Source organism: Oncorhynchus clarkii, chromosome 3 (assembly GCF_045791955.1).
Source record: "Oncorhynchus clarkii lewisi isolate Uvic-CL-2024 chromosome 3, UVic_Ocla_1.0, whole genome shotgun sequence".
Taxonomy (NCBI): Eukaryota; Metazoa; Chordata; class Actinopteri; order Salmoniformes; family Salmonidae; genus Oncorhynchus; species Oncorhynchus clarkii.
This window is the reverse complement of record NC_092149.1, coordinates 38,082,512-38,110,490: the sequence shown is the minus strand read 5'-3', so window position 1 is coordinate 38,110,490 and position 27,979 is coordinate 38,082,512. Positions and strand designations below refer to the sequence as shown.

The window sequence follows — 27,979 nt, the reverse complement described above, 5'->3', positions numbered from 1 at the left end:
TTTAGGTCTACATAATGAAGAAATGTGTTTCACACAAGCAAATAAAGATGGGGAACCATTATTATTGATGTAATTATATTATAATATGGGTATAGGTATCACAGGAGGTTGGTGGCACCTTCATTGAGGAGGACAGACTCAGACTCAGAGCAAAATGAGTAGACTAGTATCAAATACATGAAACGCATAGTTTGATGCCATTCCATCTGCTCCATTATGAGCTGTCCTCCCCTTAGCAGCCTCCACTGATAGGTATACCATGGGAACTTCCACAGGAACACACACACACACACACACACACACACACACACACACACACACACACACAGGCAGGGAACCAGTACTTGTAAGGTGTGTGTAGAGATGGGAGGGGAGGCCATGCTTACATTCCAGGTGTTTTTTCTTGGGTGCTGTCTGCTCATGAGTGGTGGCTTTGCAGACAGCTCGAGCAACCTCCGATCCCGTCAAGCTGTATTGCGCCGCGGCAATGCGGTCCGTCAGCGTCTGTCCCGACATCTTCTCTCCGTGGCGTCCAACCTCACGAATCAAACGTCAAAAATGGTCCCCCCCAAAGCACAACCAGTCGTCGTATTCCAGGCTGCCCCTAAAAATCCACTGGGGAGGTGGATATTGGAAAAATACTCTCAGGCTAGATATGGGGAAATACTGTAGGATATTAGGCCCCTATCTGAGATCGGAAATTAAACGACAAGTTAAAAAGGATGCTTGACATGGATAATGGCAAATACGGTTGCGTCGTCCTTTCCTCTCGAGTCCAATTTACCGATAGCCTATACCTTACTTGGGCCTGGCCCATGCTATATGAACTCGATTTGATAAATAAGATTGGTCTATAGGCTATCAGAGGTGTAATTTATCCTGAATATGCAATACAACAAGGCAAAGGGAGAGATGAGATCGATTTATTTTCTATGATACCTTCTCGTTGTAATTGTCTATAAACGGGTATTTGTTTTTTGCTATGTTTGATTTGTATACTTCTACATTAGTAATACATGTTTTACAATGAAATATCCGTTCAATTACCTGTAGGCTATTATATTCTAAAGTCCTTACTGTAACGGTTTGGATGGTTGCCTCCTTATACAATGACGGTTCGCTGTGGATGATGCTCGACGGACAAGGCGTCCTTCTCTCTTCCTGCGAAGGACTATAATCCTCGCCAAGGACCCCCGTTATTCAGCCAACTATTTTGCCTCTCAATTTATGGGCCATTAAATAACAGTGGCGTTCTTTCCCCCCAGTGATCCCACCGTGCACCGCCGACGATGCTTGAAACAGAGGAGGTGGATGGTGGCGTTTCGGTGGACTTGCCTTGTTTGTTTCTTTATTTATTATCTCACTCCTCCCCCTCGTCTGATTCAGATGACACGTCATTTAAGAACCCAGTAGGCTAGTGGCAGCATCCCTATACGCAGCGGGCAGCATCCCCATGGCGAGACTAGTTCTTAAAGGGTTAAAGGGGACCACAGAAGCCAACGATGCAACTGATAGGCAGATGCGCACGACTAATCAAAAGCGGATCTGGCCAGTACATGAGAAGGATGTGGAAAGCTCCCTGACTCAACTGTATTGTGTTACGCTGCTTATTATGCTTTCATATGTAATCCCTGTTGGAAGTCTTCCTTTTCCTCTGGAGTCCCTGACAATAATTGTTTGTTCACAATTGCATGTTTGCGCAACTATTGGTGATGATAGAGAAACCTTCAGTTATTTATATTAGAACCATTTCAGCACCATTGCGCTATCCACATGTGCTGCCGAGTCTATGGGTCTCGAACCATTTCAGCATCATGGCGCTGTCCTCAATTGGTTTCTACCAAAGATGAAGAGACGAAGAGAGAGGGTTTACTCCAGTGAAAATCTGTCCACAATAAGCAGACCACCTGCCTTCAGGCCTTTGGGAGGACTACCGTTGTTAGGGTGGAGACAAGACGATCTCGTCATTATATATACAGTTGAAGTCGGAAGTTTACATACACCTTAGCCAAATACATGTAAACTCAGTATTTCACAATTCCTGACATTTCATCCTGGTAAAAGATCCCTGTCTTAGGTCAGTTAGGATCACCACTTTATTTTAAGAATGTGAAATGTCAGAATAATAGTAGAGAGAATGATTTATTTCAGCTTTTATTTCTTTCATCACATTCCCAGTGGGTCAGAAGTTTACATACACCCAATTAATATTTGGTAGTATTGCCTTTAAATTGTTTAACTTGTCTCAAACGTTTCGGGTAGGCTTCCACAAGCTTCCCACAATAAGTTGGGTGAATTTTCTCTCCCCCACTCTGCATAAAGGAAGTTAAACATCCCTTTGTTACAACAGAGAGAGATTTTGCAGTACTGTAACATGAAAAGGTTAGACATTGAAACAATATTTCTAATGTAAATAAAGTGGTAAATGGTTGGTGGGGCTGTAAACAATAATCACGTCAAATAAGTTGTTGTTTCGTGATACAATTAAGGACTGTATAACCACATAATGGTAGCTCTACAAATGTATACGTCCCAGTTATCAGCTTTACATCTAAATGTTGTAGAACTTATATGATTCAATATGAAACTATTTGTGAGAAAATGAATTGTTATTCTTGCCTTCTAAATGAGACAATACTGTAACATCAAAAGACTTTTGCCAAGTCAGTGACCCCGCCCACGTGAGCACAGACATTGTGGCAATGGGATGGAACCGCCCTCCAAGGCGAGTGCTTAAAAGGACGCGCTGAAGAATGAACATATTAGACCAGCGTGACCGACAGCGTGAGCTGAAAGTTACGAAGTGGTTAGAAACTCTGAAACTTTCAACAGAGAAGAAGAAAATCTCTCCCGGACCAGGCAGCGTGAAGCGGTGGCTACGCGGCTGAGAAATGGTTTCAAACTAAAGACCAGCCAAAGTACAGCGCGAGCTGGATATGGCAAAAAGGTTTGAAACTACAATACCAGAAAATGGTAAAACTACACAGGAACATTCAGTCTGCAGCTGTTTATGCACTGTTAGCCTAGGAAACTCGACCGAAGACGAAAGACAAAGAACAATTTCCTCTCACCACTATAGGTATCTCTAGGGTATCTATTCTAATCAAGCAGAGTGAAGAATAAAGCCCACTGAACACCGCATGGTACACCTCTGGAAGATATGTTCTAACAGACACTCCGAGACCAACCTACTACAACTACTAAGGACATGGTGACCTCTGGTGGACAACCAGAGACTTCTGATGAACTACTCTCCATAGATGGACAGGTTGATTTCACCAGAAAGAGACGACAAAGACATACAAGCGTAAATATGTACTTTGCATTTCTAAATCAGATCGAGCGGTTTTTATGGTGCTAAATATCCACATTTACGATGAGCGTATTATTCAACTGCATGTTTGAAAGTTGAATTCCTTTGTCTCGCCTCCTTCCGCTCTTTCTTCCCGCGCCCTTTCATTGTGTAACAAGCCGTCATATCGGGTTAGTCCACTAGGGACTTTTCATTGCATCATGTTAGTAATCAATGTATAATCTATTCTGTGTGTGTTTATGTAATTCTGTGGGATTATTTAGTTAGTAAATAAATAATTAAGCCAATTTGTGTATCGCTGATTCATTATGGTTTGTGCAGATTTGAAGTCAACAACGTTCAGAATGAGAATGATGAGGTAATAATGATAATTCATGGATGATTGGTATAATGATATACACTATCGTTCAAAGGTTTGGGGTCACAGACACCTCACAAGCCCTCAACTTCATTGAATAGCACCCACAAAACATCAGTCTCAACGTCAACAGTGAAGAGGCGACTACGGGATGCTGGCCTTCTAGGCAGAGTTCCTCTGTCCACTGTCTGTGTTATTTTGCCCATCTTAATATTTTATTTTTATTGGCCAGTCTGAGATATTGCTTTTTCTGAGCAACTCTTCCTAGAAGACCAGCATCCGAAGTTGCCTCTTCACTGTTGAAGTTGAGACTGGTGTTTGCGGGTACTATTTAATGAAGCTGCAAGTTGAGGACTTGTGAGGCGTCTGTTTCTCAAACGAGGCACTCTAATGTACTTGTCCTCTTGCTCAGTTGTGCACCGGGGCCTCCCAATCCTCTTTCTATTCTGGTTAGAGCCCGTTTGCACTGTTCTGTGAAGGGAGTAGTACACAGCGTTGTACGAGATCTTCAGTTCTTTGGCAATTCATTTCTCAGAACAAGAATTGACTGTTGAGTTTCAGAAGAAAGTTCCTGGTTTCTGGCCATTTTGAGCCTGTAATCGAACACACAAATGCTGATGTTCCAGATACACAACTAGTCTAAAGAAGGCCCGTTTTATGGCTTCCTTAATCAGAACAACACTTTTCAGCTGTGCTAACATAATTGCAAAAGGGTTTTCTAATGATCAATTAGCCTTTTAAAATTATAAACTTGGATTAGCTAACACGACGTGCCATTGGAACACACAAGTGATGGTTGCTGATAATGGGCCTCTGTACGCCTATCTAGACATTCCATAAAGAATTAGCTGTTTCCAGCTACAATAGTCATTTACAACATTAACAATGTCTTCACTGTATTTCTGATCAATTTGATGTTATTTTAATGGACAACAAATTAGCTTTTCTTTCAAAAACAAGGACATTTCTAAGTGACCCCAAACTTTTGAACGGTAGTGTATTTATATCTTTAGAGTTAATTCGGGAAACGGTAACTCATGAAACTTTTTCCGTGGTGCCCCAAGATTGCTAATGAGTTCATTGTTACATGATTACTTTAATCATCGTAATAAGTAAATATAGTTAATTGATTTGATAAAAAAAAAAATCATCTCATTAATGGTACCAACAGCCTTGCTAGGGAGTTTTTCCTAGCCACCGTGCTTCTACATCTGCATTGCTTGCTTTTTGGGATTTAGGCTAGGTTTCTGTATAGCACTTTGTGACATCGGCTGATGTAAAAAAGGCTTTATAAATACTTTTGATTGCTTGATTGAAGCATGGTGGTGGCATCATCATGCTGTGGGAATGTTTTTCAGCGGCAGGAACTGGGAGACAAGTCAGGATCGAAGCAAAGATGAATGGAGCAAAGTACAGAGAGATCCTTGATGAAAACCTGCTTCAGAGCACTCAGGACCTCAGACTGGGACGAAGGTTCAGCTTGCAACAGGACAATGACCCAAAGCACACAGCCAAGACAACGCAGGAGTGGCTTCAGGACAAGTCTCAATGTCATTGAGTGGCCCAGCCCGAGCCCGGACTTGAAGGAAGAATGGGAGAAACTCCCCGAATACAGGTGTGCCAAGCTTTTAGCGTCACATCCAAGAAGACTCGAATCTGTAATCGCTGCCAAAGGTGCTTTAACAAAGTACTGAGTAAAGGGTCTGAATAGTTATGTAAATGTGATATCAGTTTTATTAAAGATAATTAACACACAAAAAAATTTAAACTGTTTTTGCTTTGTCATTATGGAGTATTGTGTGTGGATTGATTAGGTAAAAAAATGATTTAGGCTGTAACCTAAGAAAATGTGGAAATGTCAGTGAAGGGATCTGAATACTTTCCGAAGGCACTGTATATACAGTATATAAATAACAGCCAGGCCTCAGAGGCAGCATGGGACCAGGTAAAGATTGTCCACGAGGATGACTACTGAATTTGTAAGTCCATACAATAAGACCCCTTTAGTATATGGTTATGTTTAACTGTGTACATAAAATGAAACTAACTTTACATTTTAATCTGCCAATCAAGAATGTTTTGGGCCTTTAATGTACCGTCGTGGCCAAAAGTTTTGAGAATTAAAAATATTAATTTTCACTAAGTTTGCTGCTTCAGTGTCTTTAGATATTTTTGTCAGATGTTACTATGGAATACTGAAGTATAATTATAAGCATTTCATAAGTGTCAAAGGCTATTTTTGACAATTACATGAAGTAGATGCAAAGAGTCAATATTTGCAGTGCTGACCATTCTTTTTCAAGACCTCTGCAATCTGCCCTGGCATGCTGTCAATTAACTTCTGGGCCACATCCTGACTGATGGCAGCCCATTCCTGCATAATCAATGCTTGGAGTTTGTCAGAATTTTTGGGGTTTTGTTTGTCCACCCGCCTCTTGAGGATTGACAAGTTCTCAATGGGATTAAGGTCTGGGGAGTTTCCTGGCCAAAATATCAATGTTTTGTTCCCCGAGCCACTTAGTTATCACTTTTGCCTTATGGCAAGGTGCTCGGTCATGCTGGAAAAGGCATTGTTCGTCACCAAACTGTTCCTGGATGGTTGGGAGAAGATGCTCTCGGAGGATGTGTTGGTACCATTCTTCATTCATGGCTGTGTTCTTAGGCAAAATTGTGAGTGAGCCCACTCCCTTGGCTGAGAAGCAACTCCACACATGAATGGTCTCAGGATGCTTTACTGTTGGCATGACACAGGACTGATGGTAGCGCTCACCATGTCTTCTCCGGACAAGCTTTTTTCCGGATGCCCCAAACAATCGGAAAGGGGATTCATCAGAGAAAATGACTTTACTCCAGTCCTCAGCAGTCCAATCCCTGTACCTTTTGCAGAATATCAGTCTGTCCCTGATGTTTTTCCTGGAGAGAAGTAGCTTCTTTGCTGCCCTTCTTAACACCAGGCCATCCTCCAAAGGTCTTCGCCTCACTGTGCATGCAGATGCACTCACACCTGCCTACTGCCATTCCTGAGCAAGCTCTGTACTGGTGGTGCCCCGATCCCGCAGCTGAATCAACTTTAGGAGACGGTCCTGGTGCTTGGACTTTCTTGGGCGCCCGGAAGCCTTCTTCACAACAATTGAACCACTCTCCTTGAAGTTCTTGATGATCCGATAAATGGTTGATTTAGGTGCAATCTTACTGGCAGCAATATCCTTGCCTGTGAAGCCCTTTTTGTGCAAAGCAATGATGACGGCACGTGTTTCCTTGCAGGTAACCATGGATGACAGAGGAAGAACAATGATTCCAAGCACCACCCTCATTTTGAAGCTTCCAGTCTGTTATTTGAACTCAATCAGCATGACCGAGTGATCTCCAGCATTGTTCTTGTCAACACTCACACCTGTGTTAACGAGAGAATCACTGACATGATGTCAGCTGGTCCTTTTGTGGCAGGGCTGAAATGCAGTGGAAATGTTTTTGTTGATTCAGTTCATTTGCATGGCAAAGAGGGACTTTGCAATTAATTGCAATCCCTCTAATCACTCTTCATAACATTCTGGAGTATATGCAAATTGCCATCATACAAACTGAGGCAGCAGACTTTGTGAAAATTTATATTTGCGTCATTCTCAACTTTCGGCCACGACTGTACTTCCAATGCCTCAACATGGACAGTCATTACAGTAAACAGAAAAGTTGGGAGGGAAATGTTTGATAGACACAGTTTATGGTCATGTCTGCCCTCTCTCTTGCCTTGCACCGTACATATTGCCAGAAATTCTACCTCTCAACCACAGGAGACACCACGCAAGCGCTCCCTCTTTGTGAGGATGTTTTCATGCTTGAGGAAGACTTCCAAAAAGTCCTCCTGCTGCAAAACCTTGTAGATGAATGTATTAGTCTTAATATACTAATTTCATTGTAGTTTTGGTCTTTTTCAAATCTATCTAATATCATATTTCACAAAGTGGTGGATGTAACTGGTCAAAATGTGTCAACATTCTAGTTATTCATTCTATTAGTCATCCCCAACCCTATACATGAAATGATGCATACAAATGGCACACATCAGACTATTTATGTACAATAAGAGAGAGAACATGTTAAAGGCCCAGTGCAGTAAAAAGTGATTTTCCTGTGTTTTATATTTCCACACAGTTTTGGTGTGAGAGCAGTTTGAAAAGACAGTGTGAAATATCAGCCTGTTTGGTGAATAGACCAATAAGAAAGAGTTCCAAACCTCTCCGCAAATAACAGCTAGCTTTCAGTTTTCCCCTCTCCACTTCGACAGTCCTAGCAAAATTCTTGCTTGAGAAATTGCTCTTTGCCAAGAAGCTATTCATATTTTTCGACAATTTTAATTGAAAACAATCACAGTAAGAAAATGTGATATTGAGATAAAAACAACTGCACTGGACCTTTAAGTGCTTTCCACTCTCTATGATGCTCAAACCATTTCAAATAACTTGTCTGTCCATGGTGAGGGTGAGACCGAGACACACATGGCATGTAAGATCTCATGATACGTCTTTAATTCAGTAAGTCACAACAATATAGAATTGCACAGCATCTTCACATTGTCCCAGAAAGGGCTTGCACAAACTGTCAGTCAGTCTTCACAGCTGCCCTGTATATACAAATAATTAAAAGCCTTTGAAAAGTAAAATACAGTCATTATAAATAGAAGAAATAAAATGTACAAACTTGATTTATTTTTAGTACCCATTGTTTATGTCCCTAATATGTTCCCTTATATACAAGATGAGTTTTATTCACTAGTGCTTTTTATTAATTTATTTCCCTTCGGAAAATACATTTCCCTCTGTCCCTCGTGTTCACGTCTTGATAAGGCCCTCTAGAAAGTCTTTCTCCACCATCTCCTCAATGTTTTGCCGTGCCCGACTCCAGAACACTTTTTGGCTCTCCAGCTTGCCCTCCTTGTTGGGGAAGGAGGGCCCAGAGTGGCTGGGGGCGGCATTGCGGCTGCTGGCCTTACTGTTGAACACCTGGCTGAGCAGGTTGAAGAAAGGGAGGAGCTGCTCCATACTGCGGATCACGTAGAGCGTCAGGGTGAGGTGGCCTGGTTCCCAGGACAGCGTACGCAGGGAACAGTCCTCCTCTGGGTTCTTCTATGGGAAGGAATGGATGGAAACAGATGACAGCAGAATGAGCAAAGAGATGTGACTTTATATAGCCATGACTACACATATTAAACTCAACAAAAAAAGAAACTTCCTTTTTTCAGCACCCTGTCTTTCAAAGATCATTCGTAAAAATCCAAATAACTTCACAGATCTTCATTATAAAAGGTGTAACTTCTCTAGGGTAGGGGGCAGCATTCTGAATTTTGGATGAAAAGCATGCCCAAATTAAACAGCCTGCTACTCGGGCCCAGAAGATATGATATGTACACAACTGGTAGATTTGGATAGAACACACTAAAGTTTCCAAAACTGTTAAAATAGTGTCTGAGTATAACAGAACTGATTTGGCAGGTGAAAACCTGAGAAAAATCCATTCAGGAAGTCGTTTTTTTTGTTGGTTTTGTAGTTTTCTATTCAATGTTGTTTACCTTTTATATTGACAACGTTATTATCCGGTTGAAATATTATAGATCATTTAGGCTAAAAACAACCTGAGGGTTGAATATGAACATCGTTTGACATGTTTCTATGAACTTTACAGATACAATTTGGATTTTTTGTCTGCCTGTTTTGACTGCGTTTGAGCCTGTGGATTACTGAAGAAAACACAAACAAAACTGAGGTTTTTGGATATAAAGAGACTTTATCGAACAAAAGGAACATTTATTGAGTAAATGAATGTCTTCTGAGTGCCACCATATGAAGATCATCAAAAGTAAGGGATTCATTTTATCAGCGATACAGGGAGACAGGACGGACAGCTGATCTTTCCCCTCACAGTGGCAAACCACATGTAACAACACCTGCAGAGGATCGGTAGATCTGAACATCACACCTGTGGAACAGGTACAGGACGGCAACAACAACTGCCCAAGTTACTCCAGGAACGAACAATCCCTCCATCAGTGCTCAGACTGTCCGCAATAGGCTGAGAAAGGCTGGACTGAGAGCTTGTAGGCCTGTTGTAAGGCAGGTCCTCACCAGACATCACTGGCAACAACGTTGCCTATGGGCACAAACCCACCGTCGCTCGACCAGACAGGACTGACAAAAAGTGCACTTCACTGACGAGCCACGGTTTTGTCTCACCAGGGGTGATGGTCGGATTCGAGTTTATCGTCAAAGGAATGAGCGTTACACCGAGGCCTGTACTCTGGAGCGGGATCAATTTGGACGTGGAGGGTCCGTCATGGTCTGGGTCGGTGTGTCACAACATCATCAGACTGAGCTTGTTGTCATTGCAGGCAATCTCAACACTGTGCGTTACAGGGAAGACATCCTCCTCCCTCATGTGGTACCCTTCCTGCAGGCTCATCCTGACATGACCCTCCAGCATGACAATGCCATCAGCCATACTGCTCGTTCTGTGCATGATGTCCTGCAAGACAGGAATGTCAGTGTTCTGCCATGTCCAGCGAAGAGCCTGGATCTCAATCCCATTGAGCACGTCTGGGAACTGCTGGATTGGAGGGTGAGGGCTAGGGCCATTCCCCCCAGAAATGTCAGAGAACTTGCAGGTGCCTTAGTGGAAGAGTGGGGAAACATCTCACAGCAATAACTGGCAAATCTGGTGCAGTCCATGAGGAGGTGATGCAATGCAGCACTTAATGCAGCTGGTGGCCACACCAGATACCGACTGTTACTTTTGATTTTGTCCCCCCCTTTCTTCAGGGACACATCATTCAATTTTTGTTAGTCACATGTCTGTGGAACTTGTTCAGTTTATGTCTCAGTTATGTCTCTTATGTTCATACAAATATTTACACGTTAAGTTTGCTGAAAATAAACCCAGTTGACAGTGAGAGGACAGTTGAAGTCGGAAGTTTACATACACCTTAGCCAAATACATTTAAAACTCTGTTTTTAACAATTCCTAGTCAAAATTCCCTGTCTTAGGTCAGTTAGGATCACCACTTTATTTTAAGAATGTGAAATGTCAGAATAATAAGAGAGAATTATTTATTTCACCTTTGCTTTCTTTCATCACATTCCCAGTGGGTCAGAAGTTCACATACACTCAATTAGTATTTGGTAGCATTGCCTTTCAATTGTTTAACTTGGGACAAACGTTTCGAGTAGCCTTCCACAAGCATCTCACAATAAGTTGGGTGAATTTTGGCCCATTCTTCCTGACAGAGCTGGTGTAACTGAGTCAGGTTTGTAGGCCTCCTTGCTCACGCACACATTTTCAGTTCTGCCCACAAATTTTCTATAAGATTGAGGTCAGGGCATTGTGATGGCCACTCCAATACCTTCACTTTCGTGTCCTTAAGCCATTTTGCCACAACTTCGGAAGTATGCTTGGGGTCATTGTCCATTTGCAAGACTCATTTTCAACCAAGCTTTAATGATGTCTTGAGATGTTGCTACAGTATATCCAGAATTTTCAAACATCGTGATGCCATCTATTTTGTGAAGTGCACCAGTTCCTCCTGCAGCAAAAAAAAAAAAAAAAAAAACAACTACATGATGCTGCCACCCCTGTGCTTCACGTTTGGGATGGTCTCGCAATCCTCCCCATTATTCCTCCAAACGTAACGATGGTCATTTTGGCCAAACAGTTCTATTTTTGTTTCATCAGACAAGAGGACAGTTCTCCAAAAATTGTGTTTATACTGTTTGTATTTACGTACTATTGTTTGTACAGATGAACATGGTATCTTCAGGTGTTTGGAAATTGCTCCATAGGATTAACCAGACTTGTGGAGGTCTACAATTTTCTTTCCTGAGGTCTTGGCTGATTTCTTTTGATTTTCCCATGATGTCAAGCAGAGGCACGGAGTTTGAAGGTAGGCCTTGAAATACATCCACAGGTACACCTCCAATTGACTCAAATGATGTCAATTAGCCTATCAGAGGCTTCTAAAGCCATGACATGATTTTCTGGAAAGGCACAGACAATTTAGTGTGTCAACTTCTGACCCACTGGAATTGTGATACAGTGAATTAATCTGTCTGTAAACAATTGTTGGAAAAATTACTTGTGTCATGCACAAAGTAGACATCCAAACCGACTTGCCAATACTATAGTTTGTTAACAAGAAATTTGTGGAGTGGTTGAAAAACGAGTTTTAATGACTCCAACCTAAGTGTATGTAAACTTCCGACTTCAACTTTATGTGCTTTGTTGGTGTGCCATTATCTGACTTGATTGTCTGCCAGACTTTTTTCATTTTTCAAATTAGCAGCTGACATTTACATTTCTCAAGTTTCATTTTTGTTGTCACGTGGGGAAAGTGCCCTAGCGCTCTGATTGGCTCAAGGGTGTGAAGTTATCCCTGACGCTCATCCAAGATTCTACATGTTGAATCGTGAAAGACTGCCTCACTCTTGACCATCGGCAGGTGTCCCCTGGAACACAAAGCGCGGACTGCAGCTGATGTTCACCCACTGATGGCCTTCGGAAAAGATTTCCAGGCTGCTACACTACTGGCCTTAGGGGTACACTAAGTTGTCCCAAATGTCAGTAATAGCTAAAGTTACCAAGGTCATTGCGATTGGTCACTTTTGCTAATGTGGGTCTATGTCTAGCCTTGCATTATGTTGCTCTGAAGGTAGACCAGAGCAGTTACCTTGGCTCGTTTCCTCAGCAGCTTGGCTAGTCGGACAACGTAGGGTTTGAACTCTCTCTGGTGGGTCCCCTGACGTCTCACCTCCAGGCCCGAGTCATCAGATGCCTCGGGGATAAAGGCCCAGCGGTACCTAAGAAAGAACACAACCAATGCCCAAACATTACACACACACAATCCTTTTCACACTTCTGAGCAAAAAACACACAATGTATGACGGAAAGGACAAAGTGACAGGAAAATATAGGAGCCATCACTGAATGATTTCGTTCAGTACGAAACGTGTGAAAAGGCTTGAGGACCTCACTGGGTAAAAGTGATGCGACATACTTTCTTTCATGTGTTCTGAAACACAATCAGTGCTTAAACCTTTTATAACCTTCCAAACACAAATCTAAAGGAGAGAGTGCAGTGTGCATTACAGTCTTCAGATGAATGTACTGCATGCGAGTGTATGAACCCAGGCAGGAGTAGTGGGCTAGTACACACATCTGGAACTGGGGCAGGCTCTCGGAGGGCAGTGCCAGGGCCAGGTCCAGCAGTTTGCAGGCAGACAGGTAGAGGTTGAGCCAGCGCTGGCTGTTGTAGGAGGTGGAGAAACCGTTCCCTCCAGAGTAGGTGGTCTCCAGGCCAGCCACCGATGGACCCGACGTCCTAGAGGTCAAACCCAGATGGAAACATGACCAACGCATACACACGGCATAGACTCAGACGGAACGGACCAGTTTTCTGGACACAGATTAAACCTAGCCCTGGATTCAAATGCACTTTCTGTCAAACAGAGAATCTCCATTGAACATGCGTTTAAATTCAAGTCTACTCTTAATCTGTGTCCAGGAAACCAGCCCTACAGATTGAAGATACACATTGGTAGTGGAAGTTTCCCCACCATACAATCTAAAGCGCGTTGAGCACCTGAAACTCAATAAATCCAATCCATCATCAGGGCACATCATTTCTATGGCAGGAAAAACACACATTCTCTCACTGTCATGTATTAATCAATGTCCACTCCCATTTGGTGGATTGACAGTTACCTTGACATGTCCTCATCTGCAGTAAGCTCCTGCTCCATGAGTAAAAAGACCTGAACCTGAGAGGGAGGGAATACACAGGTAAGTAAATAGGAAAAAAGCCACACACTGTTAGGATTATATATACCGATCTATTACCTTGGTCGACGATCTATAGTACAGTAGTTCGAGAAAAAGGGGATGATCGCCACAACTCAGTAATCGAAAAAGTATTGCAAGAACAACAGTTGGGCGTTTTTATCCAATGAAGACACCCATTACTTCACTTAAAAAGCCGACATTATCTCTTGGAAATTCTATCAAAATATTTATAAACAGCGGGACAAACAAACGCAGAGGTGTTTGAGGCTTGGCGTAGGCCTTCATCAGGCTGCCCATCGGCAGATGGCGCTTGTGTCTTTGTGTGACTAAGTGTGGTGTGTGTTCTGTAGCGTGCTCTAGCTCTCTCTCACCAGTTCAGTGATCATGGTGGGCCACAGTGAGGTGAGGTGTTGAGGAGACATGCGCAGCAGTAGAACTCTGAAGAACAGGAACACTTGGGCATGGAGGATGGGCACCTGGGGCAGACGCAGACTCTCCACCAGCCGCTCTGATGGGGGAAACACACGCGCTCATGTAAGTCAATACGCCATCTGCTGTGTGTGTGTGTAAATATTTGAAAACAGAAGGATGTTTGTGTCTTAGTAGTGTGTGTGTGTTTGTAAGCGGGGAGGGGGGGGGTGTTTGCGTGCATGCCTGTCTGCATGTGCGTGTTTACCCTGTATGTCAGGTAGGTATTTCTGGTACTGGTCCACCTCGCTGCTGTAGATGGTGAAGGCCAGGCGTTTGAGCAGCATGGCTCTCTGCTCCAGCTCTGCGTCTCGGTTAGAGAACAGATTCAGAGAGCTGCTCTGAGCCACCGCCACACGAGCTGCAGACACACACACACACACGCCTTAACTACTATACTATAACAATTATAATATAAAGTCAACCCATATATTTACCTGTAAACCTCACATACAACTACACACAGAAATTCTAATTTAGAAGAATCAGGCTACTAATTATACTTACTCATAAGATCTCTAAACGTGGTCTTGTCGTGGGTCATAAGATGATCAATGATGGCTCTCCAACTGGAAAATGCAGGAGAGGATGTCAGATAAAATCATATTATATGAAGCACAAATAACAAGAATACACAAACCCCTGTCCCCTCCCCCCCACACACACACTCAACAATCCTCAACTCACTGGCTGACACAGGAGGAATCCATCTGGAAAAAGGTGTGGTCCATGAAGAGGTCGAAGGCTTCTTTCTTCCAGGCCCGCCGGGTGTACTGGTACCCACTGAGGCTGCTCAGCAGCTGGATACACGCCCGGTAGCTGGGGGCGTTGTGGGCACTGCCAAGGAAGAGGGCACAGAGACACAGTGCACATTAGAGATAGGACCCAGACATGACCAGACCAGGAAATACTGGGCCCTAGTCATACAGCGTGGGAGTGTTTCCTAGGCAGATCCCATGGGTATGTTATTTAGTGTAACTGAGGAGCCGGGAGTGCTCAAGGCTCTAGCGGAGGAGTGTAGTGTATTGGCTGGTCCATCCCTACCTGTGGTTGCGGAGGTAGGGCACGACATAGTGCATAATGTTCACCAGTAGAGGGATCACCCGCTCTTTCTCATCACTGTAGAACACCATGTCTAGGAGATGGGCCAGCACCTGACAACACACAACCGCTACTCTCAATACTTGGCACTGTTCAGATAGGATACATGGCAACAGCGTGCTACCCTAAAAAGTACTATAAAACCTAGCACATTGCAATATTGCTTTAAAGATACATCCGTGCACTACAGCAGACATAAAGCGACCAATAAACACTCACGCACCGCAATGAATAAACAGGTCACATGAGAGTGACATAAGCCTAAACAACGGGAAGAGAGGGAGGGCTGTTTATGACACTAAAGCAAGAGAGGCACAGTCAGTGGCTCCGGTTTATATTTGGCTTCAACAGCGACTGTGTCCAGAGAAGGATTTATTGCTTTGCTAATAGTGATTGAGGTTGGGCCTGGGGGAGGGAGAGCTGATCGTAAATCAGCTGAGTGCGAGTCAACTGTGCATGGGTCCTAATAGCAGAAGCAAGGCTGTTGGTAGCCGTGAGTGGAGAGGACGCACGGATGGACGGACACACCCCGACAGACAAGGCGGCCAGACAGAGCGCTTGGTGTTTTACCTCCGCTAGCAGTGTGAGGGCGTGAACGCTGTACACAGATGGAGTGAAGCTGGACGCCTCCATCACTGTGAGCATTAGATCTGAAACACACACACGCCATTAGTGACACATCATACGCAGCACAGACACACATGCAGACGCACGCGGTACGTGAGCACAATCAAATGTCCACACTAACATAACCTACCATTTTGAATGCATTCCCAATACATCGGGTCATTCTAAGTGGTATGATAGTGTGGATATTGAAACACAGCCATACATTCAGTCACACAAGAAACACCTCTGAAATCAGCACATTCCTGATTAAGGGTGTGTTCATTAGGGGCCAAACGGAAGAAAACGGACTGAAACAGGGAGGGACTTCCCTGGACTTGTCCAATAAGAATTTGGTGCCCCAATGAACATGATGCTGACGTATTGTACACAACTAGCACAGACAGCCAGGGTCCTCTCATCGCTCCTACCCTCTACGTCTTGCTCCAGGCTGGTCCCGTCCACCACGATCTGTGGCGACGCCTTGACCTCCAGGTTCCTCCTCAGCCAGGTGGTCTGCTCCAGAGAGGAGCCTGCGATGGTTCCGATGGCCTCCACCACCTTGTGGGTCACATCCTGCACACACGGACACAGACAGTGAATAATCATACTGGCTTCATTACAATACTGCCATACCACTTAAGTAAAACGCATGCCCAATACATTGCTTCAATCCATTTGGTATGCTGGGGTAAATAATGGAACGGAACTCTTGAATTGAATTTATTTGGGGAAAAACATGTTCAGCAATATGTACATTGTATTCCCAGAAGATAGCACATACAAGTATTATTCAAAACACTTGATTCCGAAATGGCCCTCGATGGGGCTTACCTCGATGAATATTATCTTATATTTTCTAGGATATAAGAATTGTGAATTATGTCATCTTTAAGATAAAATAATAGTGAATCCTTTTGCATGGGACTGAGGCTTACTTGCAGCTCCCGCTGGTCCTTCTTGCTCTCCAGGTTTGGGTTCTTGAGGATGAACTCATTCAGAACTCTGGGGAAGAGACAGATGGATAGGTTAGTCTGGTGGCTGCATATGTACAGCGTAGATAAGGGGACGGGAGTGATGTTGGAAGTGAGAGAGGGCAGTCTCAGAGTGTTGTAAAGCGCAGTTATAGTGACGGAATCGCAGAGGTCTTCCCCTTTGTGGTTGTAGCTTCCAAACAACAGGCTCACAATGTCACGTTGGATATCCGCGTATCCAGCAGTGTCAACGATAGCTTGCAAGATTCTCCCTCCTCCGACGATTAGCTAATTCGAGCCCTGAATGCTGATTGGCTGACAACTGTGGTATATCAGGTGCTCTAATTACTTTAGTAAGCAGATTATAATAGTAATAAGGCACCTGGGGATTTGTGGTATATGGCCAATATACCACGGCTAAGGGATGTGTCCAGGCACGTTGCGCGTAAGAACACCCCTTAGCTGTGGTATATTGGCCATATACCACACCTCCTCGGGCCTTATTACTTAAATGTATCCTTGTGTCTTCTTCCCCTTATTGAAATTGACTTGTCTTCGGTAGCTTGATCACTAGAGGTAGTGCCTGGTATAATTTATATTTATTTTATTTAACTAGGCAAGTCAGTTAAGAACAAATTCTTATTTACAATGACTGCCTACCCCGGCCAAACCCGGGCGACACTGGTCCAATTGTGTGGCGCCCTATGGGACTCCCAATCACGGCCGGATGTGATACAGCCTGGATTCGAACCAAGGACAGTAGTGACGCCTCTTGCACTGAGATGCAGTGCCTTAGACCGCTGTGCCACCCCGGGAGCTGGTGTGTGTGTGTGTGGTCTAACCCCAGTATGAGGAACTGTCCAGGAGCAGGCAGCCCCAGCTGTACCGAATCCTTCAATAGGGCCAGCAGAGACGGCCAACTGTCCACCAGACCGGACACAGGGATCCTACACAGACCGACAAGCAGGATACAGTCACAAACAATGTTCTAATGATGGGTCAAGTACTAATTTAAGTCTGATACCTTTAGAAACAGTTTAGTAACGCTACAGAACTGGACTATCGAAGTAACGAAATTCAGGGGTTTTATCTGAAATTAAATCAATTGTATTCTACACACTTGACAAACAAAAATGTCAAACTAAACTTGACATCACATGAACTAAACTACAAAAGAGGGAAAACTCAAACTAATTGATTGTTTTAAGATTCACATGGATTTTCATTGCCAACACCTCATATTTGCTACCTATGCTCAACACACTTGACAGACAGGTGGAGGAGGGCCGTTGGTCTCACCTCTGAACGTAGGCATAGAAGAATTGCAGCATGCACACCTCCAGAGACAGATGCTTCTACGGTGAGAAAGAGGGAAGACGAGTGAGAGAGGGGGAGGAGAGGGTTGAGGAAGAGGTGACACTGGACTACATTACATTTCAGTTTACTTTGATATACTGTAACAATAACATGGTATCATCCGTCTAATCAAATCAAAATCTAATTGTATTGGTCACATACACATGGTTAGCAGATGTTAAAGCGAGTGAAGCGAAATGCTTGTGCTTCTAGTTCTGACAGTGCAGTATTATCTTAACAAGTAATCTAACAATTCCCCAACAACTACCTAATACACACAAAGGGGTGAATGAGAATATGTACATATAAGTATATGGATGAGCGATGGCCGAGCGGCATAGGCAAGGTGCAATAGATGGTATAAAATACAGTATATACATGTGATATGAGTAATGTAAGATATGTAAACATTATTAAAGTGGCATTGTTTAAAATGACTAGTGATCAATTTATTAAAGTGTCCAGTGATTGGGTCTCAGTGTAGGCAGCAGCCTCTCTGACTTAGTGATGGCTGTTTAGCAGTCTGATGGCATTGAGATAGAAGCTGTTTTTAAATCTCTCGGTCCCAGCTTAATGGTAACATGTAATAGTAACAGAGGACCGACATTAGAGTGAATTAGGACTAACGCAAGCAGGAGGCTAGGAGTCGTGCAGCTTTGTATATAGTCATAAACTGTAACAAGGTTAGCGTAGCACAGTGTGTTCTAAGGGTATGTATTGGGAAACGAATATGCCTGGTTTCGACGGTAAAACAGAGCATGCCAGTTTAGATTGCAGGCTATTGGGAGACCGCAGCACCAACCTTCTCTTTGGCGATGGCCGGCGGCTGCTTCAGGACCTCTTTGACCGTCTGCATCACGGTCTCAGTCCTCATGGCGCTGACCGACCGTACCAGCTCCACCAGCAACAGCTGCTCCTCACTGGCAGTGGGGATCACCTACACACACACACACACACACACACACGTGTGCGAACATGGACACAGACGGGGTAAGAGACCTCTGTGCCCTGCCATTAACCACAAAGTGTATGTGTTTAGTAAGGGTTTCTGCCATGTTGGTTTCTGGAGCTTACCTTGTAAGCGGCAGTGGTCTTGACCTGCTTCCTCTCGTTCCACACGTAGGCGATAGCTGCCATGAAGTGGGCTCCGTGGTTCATGGAGATGGGTCCTAGCAGCTCCAGGATCTGCTGACGCAAGTTCTGAGGAGAAAGAGGAACGATTGAGCGCTCTACGCAGTGTCAGAAATAAGACCAGGCCGACGGGCAGTGGACGGTCCATCCTCCTTCAACAATGTTATGGTCCTGGGGAAACACACATGTTGTGCAAGCTTTTGTTCCAGTCCAGCGCTAATGGATACTTAGCCAAATCCTCAAATCAGGAGTACTGGGCAGAAACAAAAGCCTGCACATCCTGTAGGGGGCCTAGGAGCAGGATAGTTACGAGCTAGTAACATAAGCATTTTGCTGCATCCACTATGACACCTGCTAAACTGTGTCCACTACCAAGAAAAACTTTTTTTTGATTATATTGAAGATCAATGATCTAGGTATCAACTGCAGGCACTCTTTTCACAGTATCGTGTAGACCCAGACTGAACTGTGCTGGCTATTATCACATTGTCCATTTCAGCACAGTTCCAGCAACTCTGGATGGATGAGTAACCAGAGCAGCTCAGTACAGCTTGGTTCGGCTCGCCTTAGTTCGATTCAGTACTGTGAAAAGGCTTAGGTTCAGGGTGTAGACGCAGTACCTTGGTGGATCCCAGGTTGATGTTGGAAGTGGATGCAGCGGAGGCGGCGGCTGGCCGGTCAGAGCTGTCGGCCTGGTACAGGACGCTCCACAGCAGGGTGACGGAGGACATGATGGTGTGGAGGATGTACAGGATCCCTGAGCGAGCCTCCGCCAGGTGCTTCTGGTCCACACTCGCCTGCAGCTGAGAGGAGAGATAGGGACATGGAGATACAGTCACTGGTGAAAGTCTGCACACCCCTTGCAGTCTTCACGTTTAGCTGCCTTAAAATTACATCTGAAAAGGGATTACATTCTAATTTTTTTCCCCCTACCAACATACACAACCTACTCCACATTTTCAAAGTTAAAGAAAAATTATAGAAACATGAACAAATTAATTTAAAAAATGTAAAAGGAAGATGTGTTGTCCTCACACCCCAGAGTTAACACTTGGTGGAAACACCATTGGCAGCCATTTTTTTTTTTAAATTGCTCAACTCAGTAAATGTGGATGGGAGACATTGATGGACAGCAATATTCAAACCTTGTCTCTACATTTCCAAGCAGATTTTCAAGTCAGGACTGAGACTGGACTGTTCAGGAACACTCACCACCTCTTGGGAAAGCCATTCTGGTGTGTCTTCGGCATTAAAGCTTGTGTAATTTCACACTGAAAAATAAAACTCTATCCCAGGGTAGAGAAACCCCTCTATTGGGTTTCCCACTAATCTTTTACCTGGGCTTTGCTTCTTTCATATTTATTTTGATCATGACAAACCTCTCAGTCCCTGCCGGTGACAAGCATACCCATAACTTGATGCTGCTACCACAAAAGCCATGATAATAACAATCACGGTTTGAATATTGCCGTCCATCAATGACTCCCAACCAAATACACTGAGCTTGAGCAATTTTGACAATAACAATGGATATATGTTGCGGTAAGTGCAAAGTTGGTAAAATCTTATTCAGAATGATTTACAGCTTTAATGGCTGCCAAAGGTGCTTCCACCAACTATTAACTCTGGAGTGTGAGGACATACGCAATCAAGACATTGTATTTTTTTATTTATTAACTTGGGAAAATGTCCTATAATTTTCTTTCACTTTGAAAATGCTGTAGTAGGTTGTGTAGATCTGTACAGATAATGTCATACTCTTTAGATACAATTTTAAGGCAGCAAAATGTGAAGACTGTGCAAGAGGTGTGCAGACTTTCACGAGGCACTGTCAGCACACGCAAATCCTGTGACAGAGTAAAATACATACAAAGACATAAAATGATGTAAAAGAACAAGCACACATAGCTCTCTGAGAAGAAGTAGGGAGGAATGAGTCAGAGTGCGTGCATGCAATGAAGGCGGTCTATCGATGTGTAAATAAGTGACATCAGCATTAAATCAATGCAGATATGACATGTCTGTCTACTTGGCAGTGCAGCGTGGCTGACTAGCGCCCTCACCTGGTGATACTGGGAGGATGGGTCCAGTAGACAGTAGTGGATGATGGCTGTCACTCCTTCCAGTACTGTTAGAATCAAATCTGGCGGGATGCACAGGGCCATCCACTGAGGTCTGGAAGAGGGATAGTGGGGAAAGTATAAATGAATAGTCGCCGTTTGGTATAAAAAAAAACTATTTTGCCATAAACAATTCATGTTGTCATAGAATATACAGTAACAATGTATAATCTACAATGCATTAGTCAAAGGTGGGTAATTTGAGGCAACTGCTGGTCAAGAGAGCCATCTTGTGGCAGCATCACTCAACAAACCCTGTGCTACAAAGCAGCTGTAAATCTATTGCCATGGATATGTACTTAAATAAACCAATTCATCCTCAAACAAATGCTTCACTAGCTAGGTTCATCCAATAGGCGACAGATTTCCAGGCGAATACTCAAAAATCTGTATAAAATAACTTTGTATTTTCCCACCAGTGGTGCTTCCACCAAACTGACTGACTGTAGATAAAAATGCATGAACGATGAAGAAGAGCACATAAAAAGGTATGTTTTTTCTTCTTAAAGGGATGGTTTGAGATTTTGCAAATGAAGCCCTTTATCTACTTTCCCAGAGCCAGATGAACTCGAGGATGCCATTTTTATGTCGCCGTTTGCAGTTTGAAGGAAGTTGCTAACTAGCGTTAGCGCAATGCCTGGAAGTCTATGGGAACAACAAGCATGCCAGGTGTTCCTGTAGAACTCAAGTCATTGCGCTAACGCTAGTTAGCATTGGCTCACAAAACTACCTCTAACTTCCTTCATACTGGATGCAGAGACAAACATAAATATGGTAGTTCATCTGATTTTGGGGAAATAGATAAACTATCCCTTTAAAGTTTCATGTAACAAATAGAAATATATACAGTGCCTTGCGGAAGTATTCGGCCCCCTTGAACTTTGCGACCTTTTGCCACATTTCAGGCTTCAAACATAGATATAAAACTGTATTTTTTTGTGAAGAATCAACAACAAGTGGGACACAATCATGAAGTGGAACAACATTTATTGGATATTTCAAACTTTTTTAACAAATCAAAAACTGAAAAATTGGGCGTGCAAAATGATTCAGCCCCCTTAAGTTAATACTTTGTAGCGCCACCTTTTGCTGCGATTACAGCTGTAAGTCGCTTGGGGTATGTCTCTATCAGTTTTGCACATCGAGAGACTGAAATTTTTCCCCATTCCTCCTTGCAAAACAGCTCGAGCTCAGTGAGGTTGGATGGAGAGCATTTGTGAACAGCAGTTTTCAGTTCTTTCCACAGATTCTCGATTGGATTCAGGTCTGGACTTTGACTTGGCCATTCGAACACCTGGATATGTTTATTTTTGAACCATTCCATTGTAGATTTTGCTTTATGTTTTGGATCATTGTCTTGTTGGAAGACAAATCTCCGTCCCAGTCTCAGGTCTTTTGCAGGTTTTCTTCCAGAATGGTCCTGTATTTGGCTCCATCCATCTTCCCATCAATTTTAACCATCTTCCCTGTCCCTGCTGAAGAAAAGCAGGCCCAAACCATGATGCTGCCGCCACCATGTTTGACAGTGGGGGTGGTGTGTTCAGGGTGATGAGCTGTGTTGCTTTTACGCCAAACATAACGTTTTGCATTGTTGCCAAAAAGTTCAATTTTGGTTTAATCTGACCAGAGCACCTTCTTCCAAATGTTTGGTGTGTCTCCCAGGTGGCTTGTGGCAAACTTTAAACGACACTTTTTATGGATATCTTTAAGAAATGTCTTTCTTCTTGCCACTCTTCCATAAAGGCCAGATTTGTGCAATATACGACTGTTGTCCTATGGACAGAGTCTCCCACCTCAGCTGTAGATCTCTGCAGTTTATCCAGAATGATCATGGGCCTCTTGGCTGCATCTCTGATCAGTCTTCTCCTTGTATGAGCTGAAAGTTTAGAGGGACGGCCAGGTCTTGGTAGATTTGCAGTGGTCTGATACTCCTTCCATTTCAATATTATCGCTTGCACAGTGCTCCTTGGGATGTTTAAAGCTTGGGAAATCTTTTTGTATCCAAATCCGGCTTTAAACTTCTTCACAACAGTATCTCGGACCTGCCTGGTGTGTTCCTTGTTCTTTATGATGCTCTCTGCGCTTTTGACGGACCTCTGAGACTATCACAGTGCAGGTGCATTTATACGGAGACTTGATTACACACAGGTGGATTGTATTTATCATCATTAGTCATTTAGGTCAACATTGGATCATTCAGAGATCCTCACTGAACTTCTGGAGAGAGTTTGCTGCACTGAAAGTAAAGGGGCTGAATAATTTTGCACGCCCAATTTTTCCGTTTTTGATTTGTTAAAAAAGTTTGAAATATCCAATAAATGTCATTCCACTTCATGATTGTGTCCCACTTGTTGTTGATTCTTCACAAAAAAATACAGTTGTATATCTTTATGTTTGAAGCCTGAAATGTGGCAAAAGGTCGCAAAGTTCAAGTGGGCCGAATACTTCGCAAGGCACTGTAGTTCAATGTGTCATCATCTCATTTTCAACTGTACCGATGGTTTTGTCACAAAAACTGTTAAATAGCAAATGTGCCCACTCTTGGCACGTGCACTGTAGACAACAGTTTGCAGATACCTATATGATGACATTATTATGGAGATCAGTTTTATTTGTCAAATGGCAGCCAAGCATCGATTATCATGTCACCAGAATAAGACCACTGATATTTATTGTAAAGGCGCACCAAGCTCATCACCGTGCACTTTCACCAACTTTTGAAGTTCATCATAACTTATTTCATCTGTAGCCTAATAAACTGCATGCTTTCTCCGAGTGGTAGTGGGAGGACCACACCACATATCATCGCGTGACTCCAAGTTTACTTTGGTTATTATATCAAATATTTGCGCATAAATCCACATTTTACTGACACAAAAAGGTCCCACCATGTCGAATCAACAAATTGGCCCCCGACATTTATGAAATTGTCCCAACATTTCCTGCTTCTATTAGCCCGGTCGTGACTTCAGGTAATTCATGAGACGGTTGGATGGAAACCTGGTTACTAACAATCTGCTTGTAATTGTCTTCACACCAGATCCTGGTACAACAATATTCCCACTTTTACATTTCAGTTATTTATCAGACACTTTCATCCAGAGTGACTTACAATCAGTGCATTCAACTTAAGTAGGTAGATCTAAAACACACACAAACCCTTCAATACAGCCACTAACCAGTACTGATGGATGGGTGGATATGGATGTCTCAGCACCATCTCAAAATGCCTAGCTCATATGGGCCTATAAGAAACTATCCTATAGCAGTTACCTGGTGTCTGTGATGGCGGTCTCATAGCGGTACTGCTGAATGAGGTTATCCAGGTTCCTACAGAGCTGCAGTGTGACCGAGGCCACTACCCTGCGCAGTACCTTGCCCATATAGGGCAGCGTGGCCGTGATCAGGCCGATCCACTGCGGGTGCATCTTACACGCGTGGTGCTGGTGCAGCGCCCGGATCACCGCACACAGGAACATGCCCTGCGCCGTGATAGGCTGCCCGTGAAGGTACTGCAGCGACGTCATTGGCTGCTGTGGGTTCATGTGCTCCACCTCTCCTCCCAGCAGTTCGAAGCCCGACCCTGCCCCGCTCCCCGTCCCTAACGTTACACCCCCTAATGTTCCACCCCCCGGGACGACCACGGGCCCCCCGTCGCCGCCCTCATCGGCGGGCACTAGGACCCTGTGCTCCAGCACCACCAGGCTCTGGAGAAGCCTCAGCAGCTGGGACTGAACGGCGCTGCAGCCGTCCATTTGATCTTCTGAGAGGTTGATGACACTGTCCTCTGAGAGACCCTCCTCCTGGGAGGCCACGTTGACGGAGGCCACCCGTTGCTCGTGCCACTTCTGGGCCGAGAAGATGGAGGAGAGCAGGCAGTGGAGCACCACCTTCTGGACCTTACACTTGGACAGCACGTCGCTGATGAAGCTGGCGAAGCCTTTGGCCGAGCCGCCAGTCACCTTGGACAGCTCGCTGAAGAGGAGGGTGAGGACCTCCAAGCTGGTCAGCTGCATGGCCCGGTTGCCCGCCAGGTCGGTGGCAGCCGTGCCCACGTGGGCAGAGTAGTAGGAGCGCAGGAAGTAGAGGCAGAGGGAGATGATGATCTCTAGGAACATGGCGCTGCGGAACGAGTGGGAGTGGCTTTCCTGGGAGATGGGGCAGTAGAAGTCCTTACCTGGGAGGAGAAGGAGATTGAACACCACATTATTCTACATTCTAATAACAAGAAAACATCCGATTGTATGCTTTTTAGGGTAGCTCTTATCCAGCACCTCCGGAATACATTTTAATTGTTTAGTTAATTTGTGTTTAACTGTCCTTTATCTGTGTATTTATGCATAAAAAAGAAAATATGACTTGCCCATGACGGAGACGCGGTGGCGTGCCAGCAGGTTTTGCAGCAGTGACAGCTGGGGTGTGTAGGTGTTGTTGATGCTGGTGGTGGAGATGGCGTCCACGAAGTCCGATGGCACCGCCCGCAGCATGCTGGCAATGGCCGAAAGGGCGTGCAGCGTGCGGGAAGAGTCGTACAGCTGCAGGTAGAGCAGCACGTGCTGGTAGAGGGGGTGGATGTTGAACCGAGGCGGCGAGGCGGAAGCTCTACGCCCCACTCTCCCGTTGGGACCATTGTCCCCACTCACGTCTCCGCCCCCACTGGGCGAGCCGGTGTCACTCTCGATCTCGGACACCTCACCTTCTCCGCAGCTGTACCAGTTCTCCAGATCCAGGCTGTCTCCGAAGAAGATGCTGGGCGGCCGGAGCTTCTCGGCCTGCACAGCTTTCCTCTGTCTCTCCTCGTCCTTCCTCTTGCTCTTCTTCACCTTGGGCTTGGCGCCGGTGGACTTGTCTTGCAGACGCTCCATGATCTTCCCCTTGAGGCTGAGCTGGGTGCTGCTGTGGGAGCGCTTACGGGCCCGCTGGTCCACAACGTCCAAACGGAGGCTCTGGTCGTGAGGGGTGGCCAGGCCCGAGCTATCCGGTAGGGTCACGATGGAGGGGGACGAGCTGTGGCGAGTGATGACCTCGTGGTGCCTCTCCCCCTCCTCCCCTGTCTGGTCCGGTGGGGTGACATGGAAGAACCCCAGGGTGCCACCCGCTAACATCTCGAGGCGGTGAGAGGGGGCGTGGGGGTCTGAATCGAGCCGAAGACCGGTCGGCGTATCTGACGAGGAGCTATCGGAGTCCGTCTGCGCCCACGCTTCAGAGGGGGACAGCGTTTCAGGTGGCCCCTCCTCCTCTCCCATACCCACCACCCTGTCTATCAACTCATTTAACACTGACAACACAGCTTCTTCTAGTGAACCCTCCTCTTCAGGAACCATATTGTCTGACTCTATAAGGAAAGGGACTTGGTCGGAATCACATCCGTTCACTGTGCTGCAGGTGCTGTCTGGCTCCTCGAAGCTGCCATTGTCTATGGAGGAGGAGTGCGAGCTGCTGGACTCAGAGCCATGGTGGTGGGGTTCCCCCTGCTGGTCAGGAGGATGGCAGTCACCCCTCAGCACCAGGTTCTCACTGCTCAGGCTGAGCAGGGACAGGCTGTCACTCAGAGGGTTGACTGTCAGGCAGAAGGGCTCCATGTCGCCCAATGGCAGCCCTCGGAGCCCTGACTTCAGAGAGTCCCCTGGCATCTGGCCGAAGTCTGAGAGAAGAAGAGAAAAGGATGTGTCATACTGTTTATGCAAATAAATTAGGGCGTCGAAATTAACCGTGAACTAGATTCACTCCAAACCAATGTTCACCAAAAGACACTGATCCTTTAGAGCTACAGACTTTTCTTCCAGCCCAACATTAAACAATCATGAAATGAGTGTTGAATCTATTAGTGCTGGAACAAAATCCTGCACTGCCCTGTATCTCTTCACGGCCATGGCTGTCCTGTCCACCACCATTCTAACCCGTGTCTCCCCTCTACTCACTGTCACAGACTCCCGAGTCCCTCATGTAGATGGGTTCTGAGGTGTCCTGTTCGGCCTGGGCGTTGTCGTTAGGGACCTCCTGGGCCCAGTGGCGCTGGGCCTGGACGCGCTGGATGGACACACGGTGGGTCTTGGGGTGCAGCAGCAGCAGCAGGAGGGGCTCCAGGACCCGGGCGATGTCGTGTCTCTGGAGCACCTGGTTGAGCCAGGCCCGGCCCACTGCGCTGGCCGACGCATCCCAGTAACTTAGACTGTCCAGCATGATGAACAGAGACCTGGGAGGGAGAAAGAGAGAAAAGAAGACAGAAGATATTCATTTGTAATCGCAAAGGGGTAGCGTGTCTTATATATATATATAGTCATGACCGCAGTCAAAATCCACGTGACCGCTGAGTCACAGTAATCTGGTCCTATTCTCCGCTTCTGTAGTTGATGTATTGGTAGTACCCAACTCGCTAACGGCCTGGTACTCAGCACTCTATTGTCCCTTTAATCCGACTGACAAAAAAAATGACAGCAATAATCCCATCAAACATTTCAAGACTGAATTATAAGAATCTGAAAGTGGTGATGGCGGGAGTTCATTCATCTTCATCAATGGCGGTCAAATTATTTTGGGTGGCTGTTAGGGAGTATCATGCTTGTAAAACTCAGCATTAGGCTACAATGGTTGACCTCATTGTGATCAATCAATTCGAAGAAAGAAATTAAACAACAGGTTGAAACTGAGTGGGAAAACATGGTAGTCGTGGATCTTGTTTCAAAGCCGCAACAAATTGACAGCGCTTTCTAAGCTGATGATTAATTCA

General features: G+C 44.9%; 2 protein-coding genes across 5 annotated transcripts in view; both read right to left on the bottom strand.

Moving 5' to 3' along the window:
- Positions 1-1,350, bottom strand: part of LOC139394729 (clathrin coat assembly protein AP180-like) — a 51,349-nt gene extending 49,999 nt beyond the window's left edge. Inside the window, exon 1 of the mRNA XM_071142818.1 lies at positions 387-1,350. Within this exon, the coding sequence (XP_070998919.1) occupies positions 387-516 (130 nt within the window). The 5' untranslated portion in view covers positions 517-1,350. The remainder of the gene's footprint in view (positions 1-386) is intronic.
- A 6,825-nt stretch (positions 1,351-8,175) lies between these two features.
- The window catches only part of LOC139394690 (protein DOP1A-like), a 39,964-nt gene continuing 20,160 nt past the window's right edge, over positions 8,176-27,979 (bottom strand). For all 4 annotated transcript variants that reach the window (XM_071142786.1, XM_071142791.1, XM_071142806.1 and 1 more), the window contains 21 exons: positions 27,171-27,445; positions 25,613-26,893; positions 24,523-25,426; positions 21,193-21,304; positions 19,750-19,932; positions 19,073-19,198; positions 18,801-18,935; positions 17,942-17,997; positions 17,485-17,589; positions 16,607-16,673; positions 16,100-16,244; positions 15,633-15,712; positions 15,006-15,115; positions 14,649-14,798; positions 14,469-14,530; positions 14,170-14,322; positions 13,865-14,001; positions 13,416-13,471; positions 12,868-13,032; positions 12,382-12,511; positions 8,176-8,794 (listed from right to left, as the gene is read on the bottom strand). In XM_071142786.1, coding sequence (XP_070998887.1) covers positions 8,501-8,794; positions 12,382-12,511; positions 12,868-13,032; positions 13,416-13,471; positions 13,865-14,001; positions 14,170-14,322; positions 14,469-14,530; positions 14,649-14,798; positions 15,006-15,115; positions 15,633-15,712; positions 16,100-16,244; positions 16,607-16,673; positions 17,485-17,589; positions 17,942-17,997; positions 18,801-18,935; positions 19,073-19,198; positions 19,750-19,932; positions 21,193-21,304; positions 24,523-25,426; positions 25,613-26,893; positions 27,171-27,445 — 4,726 coding nt within the window. In that variant the 3' untranslated portion in view covers positions 8,176-8,500. The remainder of the gene's footprint in view (positions 8,795-12,381; positions 12,512-12,867; positions 13,033-13,415; positions 13,472-13,864; positions 14,002-14,169; positions 14,323-14,468; positions 14,531-14,648; positions 14,799-15,005; positions 15,116-15,632; positions 15,713-16,099; positions 16,245-16,606; positions 16,674-17,484; positions 17,590-17,941; positions 17,998-18,800; positions 18,936-19,072; positions 19,199-19,749; positions 19,933-21,192; positions 21,305-24,522; positions 25,427-25,612; positions 26,894-27,170; positions 27,446-27,979) is intronic.